The 10,645-nt window shown below is 53.8% G+C and overlaps 1 protein-coding gene across 1 annotated transcript; it reads right to left on the reverse strand.

The window, feature by feature from the left end:
• Positions 1–1,219: 1,219 nt before the first annotated feature.
• On the reverse strand, positions 1,220–10,138 carry LOC144946727 (carbohydrate sulfotransferase 8-like). Its single transcript, XM_078875857.1, has 4 exons — positions 10,124–10,138; positions 9,445–9,719; positions 6,882–6,987; positions 1,220–1,654 (listed from the first exon to the last, which is right to left on the reverse strand). Exons 1-4 carry the CDS (start codon positions 10,136–10,138, stop codon positions 1,220–1,222), a joined length of 831 nt encoding a protein of 276 aa, XP_078731983.1.
• Positions 10,139–10,645: the final 507 nt, after the last annotated feature.

Consider the following 10,645-nt stretch of genomic DNA (forward strand, 5'->3'; position numbering starts at 1 on the left):
ATGGAAGTCCAGTTCACCATGGAAGTTCAGTTTACCATGGAAGTCCAGTTCACCATGGCAGTCCAGTTCACCATGGAAGTCCAGTTCACCATGGCAGTCCAGTTCACCATGGAAGTCCAGTTCAGCATGGAAGTCCAGTTCACCATGGAAGTCCAGTTCACCATGCAAGTCCAGTTCACCATGGAAGTCCAGTTTACCATTGAAGTCCAGTTCACCATAAAAGTCCAGTTTACCATGGAAGTCCAATTCACCATGGAAGTCCAGTTCACCACGGCAGTCCAGTTCACCATGGAAGTCCATTTCACCATGGAAGTCCAGTTCACCATGGAAGTCCATTTCACCATGGAAGTCCAGTTCACCATGGAAGTCCAGTTCACCATAGAAGTCCAGTTTACCATGGAAGTCCAGTTCACCATGGAAGTCCAGTTTACCATGGAAGTCCAGTTCACCATGGAAGTCCAGTTTACCATGGAAGTCCAGTTCACCATGGGCAGAGATCGGCAATCTGCGGCTCTGGAGGTGCGTGCGGCTCATTAAGGGCCGCTGCGTGACGGTTATTTATGAAGGACCACCACCGCCTCGTATTGGCACGCGTCACATATTTAGTTGTTCAACCTGTTCTCTGTGTTTGTCTCACCTGATGACGGTTGCTTGTGTTGCCGATCTATTAATTTTCTCTCTACGTGACTTTACCGAAAGAAGCAAAGAGTATGTTGTCATTTTATTTGCCGACCCCTCGTCTATAAAGTCCTCCGTTAGAGACTAGTCAATCGATAACACGGCATTTTCCACTGCCATATTTGACCCGAGCCAGCACGTGGCATTCACGGTACGGATGATATTTGTTTTGTATTCGCCACACCGAATGAGAAACCAGACTGTGCTACGCTGGCCTCACTCATTCAACCAAACGCACTGGCCGTCACATCACCACCACCACCAAAGACAAAGATCCCCCGTATAGCCTCAACAGACTGTTGAGGCAAGTGCTGTTAGCGAGCAGCAACCTATGAAGGCCGGCACGGCACACGAGGAGGTGGGGTGGCCAACACCTCGCCCGGCCGCCTTTGTCTCCCCAGCGGCGATGTTTACTACACCGCACCAGAGTCTACCTAGGGGGGGGGGGGGAAGAGGCCCAGGACCGGTGCAGATAATTCGTCACCGGTGTCAGCAGCCGTGACCGCAGCGCCACCGCTCCCCACCACCGCGACACAAATCGTCACCGCACAGCGGCCGGCCTCGGGTACCCGAACAAGGCGTAGTCGCGGTAGTAGGCGGCGTAGAGGGCACGCCGCGTGGCCGCGCTCAGCAGCGACAGGTACCGTCCGGCGAGCGACACCGACGACTCACGGCCACGGCCACGGCCCCTCGCGGCCTGCGGGTACGCGAGCCCGCGCGGCGCCCCAGCCCGGCGGAGGAGGACGTCCGAGTCTTGCGGCGCGCTCTCCAGCTTGCCCACGAAGCCGTAGGGGAGGGCGCAGGGCAGGCAGAGGCGGTGAGCCGCCTCCCAGTGGGGGTCGGCGGAGCCGGGTGGGCGCAGCGGGTCGAGGAGGAAGCGAGCAAACTCGCCGAAGGTGACGTCGCGTCCCGTGCTCAGGGACTCGGCGCTTGCGTTCCGGCGGTAGCGCGAGATGATGGAGCGGCCGACGGTGGACTGGCAACCCCACAACGGCGGTGGTGGTGGGGGGGGGTAGGGGGGGGGGGCGAAGTGAGGGCACGCGCGTGCGTGTGTCTGTGTGTCTGTTGGTCATCTCGCTCTCCAAGGTGCTCGCTAACAGCACTTGCCCCTACAGTCTGTTAAGGCTATACGGGGGATCTTTATCTTTGTATTTGTTGGTCATCTCGGTCAGTCGACCCGTGGCACCTGCTGGGTCTGCCCGGTGACCTCCTGCCAGCGGGCGTTCGACACTTCACGTGGTAGCCTCAAGGTGCACATGGCCTGGCACAAGCGTCGTGGTGACGTCACCGCCACTTAGTGGCGAATGGCGGTTGTTGTTGTGTAGGGGACGATTATCTGAACCCGGTCCTGAGCCTCCCCTAGGTCGACTCAGCCTCAAATGAGTACCTGGTGCGACGTGTAAACATCGCCACTGGGGAGAGATAGGCGGTCGGGCATGGTGCTGGCCACCCACCCCCTCGTGTACCGTTCCGGCCTTCATATGTGCTCGCTAACAGCACTTTCCCCTACATTCTGTCAAGGCTATACAGGGGATCTTTGTCTGTGTAGGGGGCACAGGTGGTGCATCGGCCAGTCGGTCGACCCGTGACCTCCTGCCAGCGGGCGCTCGACACTTCACGTGGCCTGAAACGTGCACATGGCCTGGCAAAAGCGCCGTGGCGACGTCACTCGCTAACGGCACTTGCCCCAACAGTCTGGCAAGGCTATACGGCGGATTTTTATCTTTGTTTGTATGTGGGTTAGTGCTGGCTCTCGTCTGCCGTGTCGGTCTTCATAGGTGCTCACTAACAGCACTTGTTCCAGAGGTCTGTTTGAGGCTGAGTAGACCTAATGGAGGCCCAGGACCGGTTCAGACAATCGTCACTGGTGTTGGCCGTGAGCGGGTCCATAGCACAGCGCTCTAACAACTACACTACCGCTCTCCACAGACAAAAACACTAACACAAAGATCCCCCGTATAGCCTTAACAGACTGTTGAGGCAAGTGCTGTTAGCGAGCACCTATGAAGACCGGCACGGCACACGAGGGGGTGGGTGTCCAACACCATGCCCGGCCGCCTTTGTCTCCCTAGTGACGATGTTTACACATCGCACCAGGTACTCATTTGAGACTGAGTCTACCTATGAGAGGCCCAGGACCGGTTCGGATAATCATCACTGATTTTGGCTGTGAGCTGGAATCGAATTCGGGTCGCCAGGATTCGCTTACACACGCACGCTGGCACACACACTGACACACACACACACTGACACACACACTAACACACACACACTAACACACAAGCACACTGACATTCACACACACACTGACACACACTGACACACGCACTAACACACACACACACACACTGACATTCACACACACACACTGACATACACATACACACACTGACACACTGACACTGACACACACACACTGACACAACAACAAACAACAACCGCCATTCGCCACTAAGTGGCGGTGACGTCACCACGACGCTTGTGCCAGGCCATGTGCACCCTGAGGCCACGTGAAGTGTCGAACGCCCGCTGGCAGGAGGTCACGGGGCAGACCCAGGTGCCACGGGTCGACTGACCGAGATGACCGAGACGAGTGGCTGATGCACCACCTGTGCCCCCTACTGTGCCAACTTGCTGTGCTTTAGCCACCCAGCGCTCCGCTCGTTGTTGTGAGCGTCGCTCCTCCGCCCTCCGTTGTTGTTGGAGGGCGACTGCCTCCAACTGCCCAGTAGCGTCCTTCACGAGCCTCCTCCACTGAGGCCGATCTTGACACCGCTGGTACCAGTCATCGGCAAGTCCACTCAGCTCCACGTCCTCCTGTACCACATCACTCCATCTCTTCTCTAGCCCGTGCCGCGCCCGTTTAGCCCCCTCGATCCGGCCGAACAAAAGCTGTTTAGGCATGCGGTGGCTGGGCATGCGGGCTACATGACCCAGCCAACGCAGCCTTGCCTGCCGGAGGAGCTCACTGATAGGACTTTGCCCAGATCTTTCAAGGACTTGTGAGCTCCTCACACAATCCAGCCTGGTTAAACCCAGGATGGATCGTAGGCAGGCCAGCCTAAATGTTTCCAACCGGCGAAGATGCTCCACTAGGGGGGTCCACGTTTCGCAAGCGTAGAGAAGGGAGGGAATGACCGTGGCCGAGAAGACCTGAAGCTTCGTGCGGAGCGACAGACCAGGTAGCTTCCACACAGCGTTACGCAACCGATGAAAAGATATTGCCGCTCGACTGATTCGGAGTGAGACCTCTGCTGATAAACTGGAGCCGGTCATAAGCACACTGCCCAGGTATGGGAAACTCTCCACTCTCTCCACAACTGCCCCATCACCGATTGGGAGTTGTGGGGGTGGAGTGCCAGATGGTACAAAATACCCAGGCAGGTGCTTAGTTTTGGTGGGGCTGATGGTAAGGCCCCACCTCTTAGTGGCACGCTCCAGTCTCAGCAGCAGCGTCTCCAACTCCTCTTCTGAATGAGCAGCTATTACCAAATCATCGGCATACATAACGTGGTTGACCAATAGGGAGCCATCCCTTGATCGCACCCGGGCGTCGATCAGCCTCCCATTATATCTGTACCAAATGGTAATTCCCCCGGTACAGCTATTGAAGGCTTCACGAACTACGCAGTCGAAATAGATGTTAAATAATGTGGGAGCCAGAGGACATCCCTGTCGCACCCCAAGGTGTACAGGGAAAGGCTCCGACTCCCGGCCACGTAGTTTTACCCGGGCCCGCTCACCATCATGAAGGTCCTTAATGATCGTGAGCAGAGGGTCAGGGACTCCGAAAGCACGAAGAACAACCCAGAGCCCAGTCCGACTGATGGTATCATAGGCCTTGACCAGGTCAATAAAGCAGAGATGTAGGTCTTTTTGGAATTCCCTACACCTCTGCTGTAGCAGACGGACAGAAAATATGGCATCTGTGCAGGACCGCCCTTTCCTGAAACCGCATTGGGGCTCCGCAAGCCTCTCCTCAGCGTGCCTAGCAAGGCGATGTTGAATAATCCTTGCCAGGACCTTACCCGGCACACTGAGGAGTGAGATGCCCCTGTAGTTGTTACAGTCGGTACGGTCCCCCTTCTTAAAGAGGGGGACCACCAGGGCATCCTTCCAGTCCTGCGGAACCCGTCCAGTGGTCCAGACTGTTGTTATGATGTCATATAGGGCAGTCTGTGCACAAACGCCACCCTCCCTCAGCATTTCGCTTGGGAGATCATCTCTGCCCGGTGCCTTCCCTGGTCTCAGACTCCGGATCGCCCTCAGTACTTCCTCAACAGCTGGTACCTCAGCCAGCCACTCACAGGGGGTGACCTCTTCCAATATTTGAGGCACCGCAGCCTCAGCAGGGTTATCCCCACTTTGTGCCATGATGTTTTCCTGGCTGAGAGATTTTCCCTCCCCCAGGACCTCACAGAAATGCTCAGCAAATCTGCAAACCAGTTCCTGGGGGTCGGAGATTGGATCACCGTTTTTTCCTCTAATGATGGTAATAGGTGTGGCGCTGCAGGTTACTTTTTTGATGGAGTTAAATAGTGATTTGTGATCACGGGCCACTGAGGCAGACTCCATCTCCTCAGCAACCCGCGACCACCACCCATCCTTACAGCGCCTTACGGCTCTCCGAACCTCCGAGCGAAGGCTGCGGTAAACCTCCTCATTCTCTGACGTGGGATGCTGTAGGCGATGAGAGTGGGCCTGTCGCTTTTTCTCAATTAACCTGAACACCTCCTCCGTCAGCCAGGGTTCCCGGGGAGGTCTGGACCGAGTACCCAAAGCAGCCATTGCAGCTGCATGAGTCACAGTCTTAAACCTCGCCCATTTACCCTCGACATCAGGTGGAGTGGGGGACGATGCCAACCCCAGCTGCAAGCGATGATGAAATTCTCGCTTGCAACTTTCATCAGCTAACTTAGACCAGGCCACTTTTGGTTGGAATGGGATCCTGGGTGTACACCCACCACCGGAGTGGAAGAATGGCAGGCGCATCTTACAGATGACTAGTCGATGGTCAGAGGGCAGATCAGCTCCACGGTAGGTCCTGGTGTCAAGGACATGGGCTCGCATCCGCTGGTCCGTCACTATGTAGTCCAGCAGATGTTCTTGCTTGGACCCGGCATGCATCCATGATGTTGTGTGGATGCGCCGATGCCGGAAGAGCGTGTTGGTAATTACAAGCCCATGGGCTGCACAAAAATCTAGCAGCCTCCTACCGTTATTATTGAGCTGATCTGGCCCATGCCTTCCAATCACTCCAGACCAGGTGCCAGCATCATGACCAACTCGGGCATTGAAGTCACCCAACAAGATGACTCTGTCCCGAGTGGCCACTTTAGCCAGCACCTGTGACAGGAGGTCATAGAAAGCGTCCGACTCATCGGCTTTGCCTGCATCCCTCCACGGATGTTCGTCTTCGGTGGGGGCATAAGTAACCACGACCACCACTCCTCGCCTCTGGTTGATGGGAAGGCGAGCCCAAAGTATCCTGGGGCTTACAGCTTCCCACACCTCACCGCCACGCTCCCACGCCCCCTTCATTCTTTTGTTCAGAAGAAGAGCCACACCCTGTTGTTTGGCAGTCTCCTGCCCCGAGTAGAGGACTGTCCACCCCTCATGGTGGCAGGAGCCAGAACCGGTCCACCGGACCTCCTGAATGCCACAGAGATCCAGGCGGTACCGGTCCAGCTCCCGACAGAGGAGTGGCAGCCTCTCCTCCGCAGTGAGCGTTCGAACATTCCACGTGGCCATCCGCAATGGTTTTTCGTTGTTTCTGGAGAAGCCCCGAGGGTTAAAATTCAATCTCCTGGCTCCGCCAAATGGTGTTTGGCCAGGAGACGTCATAAAAGCCTGACCCCCCGGGGCCTCCGGCACAAGCTTATTAATTACAGGTTTATGTTTAATTCGTAGTTTAGTGGTGGTTAATTGAAGGTGGAGGGGTTACCAGCCCCTCGCACCCGTCCAGAGCCCCCGTTTAGCCACTGTGGTGGTCACAGACGCCATGAGGGGAGAGGCCAATGGGCATTGGCCCTCCCCCCACAGCACTGCCCACGACAGTGTTGCCCGTCCGGCACCGCGAGGAGGTAGGAGGTTGTTTTGCCAGACACTGACACACACACACTAACACACACACACACTGACATTCACTCACACACACAGATACTCAGACACACACTGACACTGACACACACTCACACTCGTACCTGGTAGTAGGGGTTTGGTCGCTGAAGTTTATCGCGGAAGGCGGACACGAGTCGCTCCATCGGCTCGCGCACGAACAGCACGCTCGTGTAGTTCTGCAGCCTCCACCTGCGGTAAAGGCGCAACCCTGCAATAGCCAGCTCGCACCACTTGTACGTAAGTATTTTGGCCTTCTTTCGCAACGGTACGTAGCGGACCGTGCTTATCGGAGGTGCAGAGTGTTGAGTTTATGGGCAGTGTTGAGTCTGTGGGCAGTGTTGAGTCTGTGGGCAGTGTTGAGTCTATGGGCAGTGTTGAGTCTGTGGGCAGTGTTGAGTCTGTGGGCAGTGTTGAGTCTATGGGCAGTGTTGAGTCTATGGGCAGTGTTGAGTCTATGGGCAGTGTTGAGTCTATGGTCAGTGTTAGTCTATGGGCAGTGTTGAGTCTATGGGCAGTGTTGAGTCTATGGGCAGTGTTAGTCTATGAGCAGTGTTGAGTCTATGGGCAGTGTTGAGTCTGTGGGCAGTGTTGAGTCTATGGGCAGTGTTGAGTCTATGGGCAGTGTTGAGTCTATGGGCAGTGTTGAGTCTATGGGCAGTGTTAGTCTATGGGCAGTGTTGAGTCTATGGGCAGTGTTAGTCTATGGGCAGTGTTGAGTCTATGGGCAGTGTTGAGTCTATGGGCAGTGATGTATGCATGTTGAACTTATTTCGCACCGTACGTATCCCCCCGTGCTAATGGGAGGTGCAAGTGATGGTGGAATGCGCCAGTACTCGTAAAATGATGTTAACCATGAGGCCACACGTCCTTTGGGCGTGACCCACCGTTAGTACGTCCGTCCCTCCAACGCAGGAGGTCGGCCAGCCAGCAAAACTTTTTTTTTTATAATGTGCAAGAGTAGGATGTAATCATAGTAATTAAAACTATTAACATCCCGCTTTCGATCAGTATTCTCCTATTGCTCTCGACTCGGGAGAGGAAGAATAAGGACCGCTCAGAGATAGATAGAAATGAAAAACTCAAAAGCTAAACTAATTTTATTTTAGCGGTAAGGTCCGCTGAGCTATGTAGCTCTTTTTCAGATGCGACCTGGCTACAAATGATAGCTCAACGAAGTGGCTTACCATCATCACGTGGACATTTATAGCAGCCAAATACTCTAAACGCGTGATTTTTAGTCTAAATGTGGAGGGGAAACCCGGAGGACCTGGAGAAAAATCCACGCGACAACAAAGAAAGAGACACCGCAAACTCTATATATACAGCAGCATGTGTCAGGGTCGGGATCGAACCCCCAGACCTCCTACAGACCAGGCGAGGTAGTTAACATCTCTTAGACACCGTGATGGTGATGAGAGAGAGAGAGACACACAAACTCCAAATATACAGCAGCAGGCGTCAGGGTCGGGATCGAACCCCCAGACCTCCTGCATACCAGCCGAGGTAGTTAACATCGCATAGCCACCGTGATGATGATGAGAGAAAGAGACAACGCAAACTCCAAATATACAGTAGGCGTCAGGGTCGGGATCGAACCTACGACCTCCTGTATACCAGGCGAGGTAGTTAACATCTCATAGCCACCGTGATGATGATGAAAGAGAGAGACAACGCAAACTCCAAATATACAACAGGCGTCAGGGTCGGGATCGAACCCACGACCTCCTGCATACCAGGCGAGGTAGTTAACATCTCATAGCCACCGTGACGTCCCATCAACAATGCACTTTGAAATCCGGATCGAAAAACGAATTCCTTTAAAGCTGCTTTTTTGTGTTTAGCTTGTTGTCCTTCCCCCACACCTCCGATTATCACGGTTGGCTACGTACGGCGCGAAAGGAGTTCAACATACATACAACCCGCTTTTAAGATATGAACCAACAAGATCCCTCAGAGCCGCTGGTTCCGGTCTTTTAGTCGCCCCAAGGGCCAGGACCAAAACTCACGGAGACAGCGGCCTGCAGCGTGGGCAGTCCTAGTCTGGGGACCAGCCTGCCAGGGGACCCCCTCCCCCCTCAGCGCCTCGCAATCGTGAAGCCATTTGAAGTTGAATATAAAAACGTACCTTTTTCAACTTGCTTTTACTGAAGATTATTTTATAGTGTTGTCGGTTTGTTTTTTAACATGCCTTTGCTATCAAAATATCATAACGCGTTTTTGTTTTTTTTATTCTTAGGTTTTTTCGGTAAAGTCACGTAGGTTAAACATTAAAATTAAAATTGATAAAAGTAATATAAAATAAAATTAAAATCACGACGTTGCCTCCGAAACGTCGTGATTTTTATTTTATTTTTATTAATTGTAATTTTAAATTTTTACCTACGTGACTTTACCGAATACACCTAAGAATATGAATCCTTGCAGTCACGAAAGCTTCAAATCTAGAAGCGTTTTTGTTTTGTCTGGAAATTGCTTTAATTGCTCTTGCCGTTTAGTCGTTTAACAATATTTTATTTGACCTGTGCAGCACTTTGAATTGCATCTTTTGCACGAAAGAGCGCTGTAGAAATAAAGACTCGACCGACGGATCGAACACATCCGTGAACCGTTCGCGAGTCCACGGACAAGCCGCTGCCCATCCCAAACCTTTGCTCGCTCGGCTCGAGAGAATCGAGGCGCACCAGCGCTCCGCTCGAGTGAGCCTCCTCCCTCGAGATGACCTCCGGGGGGCCGGGATGACGACCCTCCAGCACCATCAGGAGCCTCTTCCAGTTGGTGCAGCCAGCCTTGGGCACCTCGCAGTATAGCAGCGACAGGCGGTCGCTCACGAAGATGCGCGACGCGACGGACCGTGGGGGCAGGTGAAAGATGTAGGAGGAGGAGGATGATGAGGATGGTGGTCGTGCAAGAGCGACGTTTGGCTTCAACGAGAACCTGGAGCAGGCTTCGTGAAGGAGTGCCAGCCGCTCCTCCTGCGTCTCCTGCTCAGGATAGTTATACTGCTGCAGCTGGTGCTGCTGATGATGATGATGAGGATACTGCTGATCATGATGTTGTTGCTGCTGCTGCTGCTGCTGATGATGATGATGATGTTGCTGCTGATGATGATGATGCTGCTGTTGCTGCGGCCTCTGATCCTGAGTGTCCTGCTGCTGCTGTTGATGTCGTTGCTGATGCTGATGTTGCTGCTGCTGCTGATACTGAATCTGGTCTTGCTGTTGCCGCTGCTTCTGAATGCCCCGCTGCTGGTGGTGTAATAGCTGTTGCTGCTGCTGATAATGATGATACTGCTGCTGCTGCAGCTGCTGATGATGATGATGATGACCATGATGATGACCATGATGTATCACTGGCTGATGATCCTGGGCACCCCCGGAGTCCACCTCTGCAGCCCTCGCCTCGAGTTCAGCAGTGGAATCCACAGCCGAGAGATGGGAACCTGTGGTGAGCCACGCACAGAGAACGATGCTGATTAGGATGATGATGATGACGATGATTTGTATTATTATTTAGGATGCTGATGATGATGATAACAATCATGTGGATGATGGCGACGATTATGATAACGGTCGTCATGATGACGGTGACGATGATGGTGACGACAATGATGATGATGATGATAATGATTGAGGATGGTGGGTGCTGGTGATGAAGATGAATAATTAGTGGGGAGCAGGAGTTGTAGCGCTTTGCACGCAGCGCTACAAACCCGGCGACCCGAGTTCGATTCCCGCTCACGGCCAACACCGGTGACGATTATCTGAACCGGTTGTAGGCCACCCCTAGGTCGACTCAGCCTCAAATTAGTACCTGGTGCAGTGTGAAAACATCGCCACGAGAGAGACAA

This window comes from Lampetra fluviatilis, chromosome 42 (genome assembly GCF_964198595.1).
Source record: "Lampetra fluviatilis chromosome 42, kcLamFluv1.1, whole genome shotgun sequence".
NCBI lineage: Eukaryota > Metazoa > Chordata > Hyperoartia > Petromyzontiformes > Petromyzontidae > Lampetra > Lampetra fluviatilis.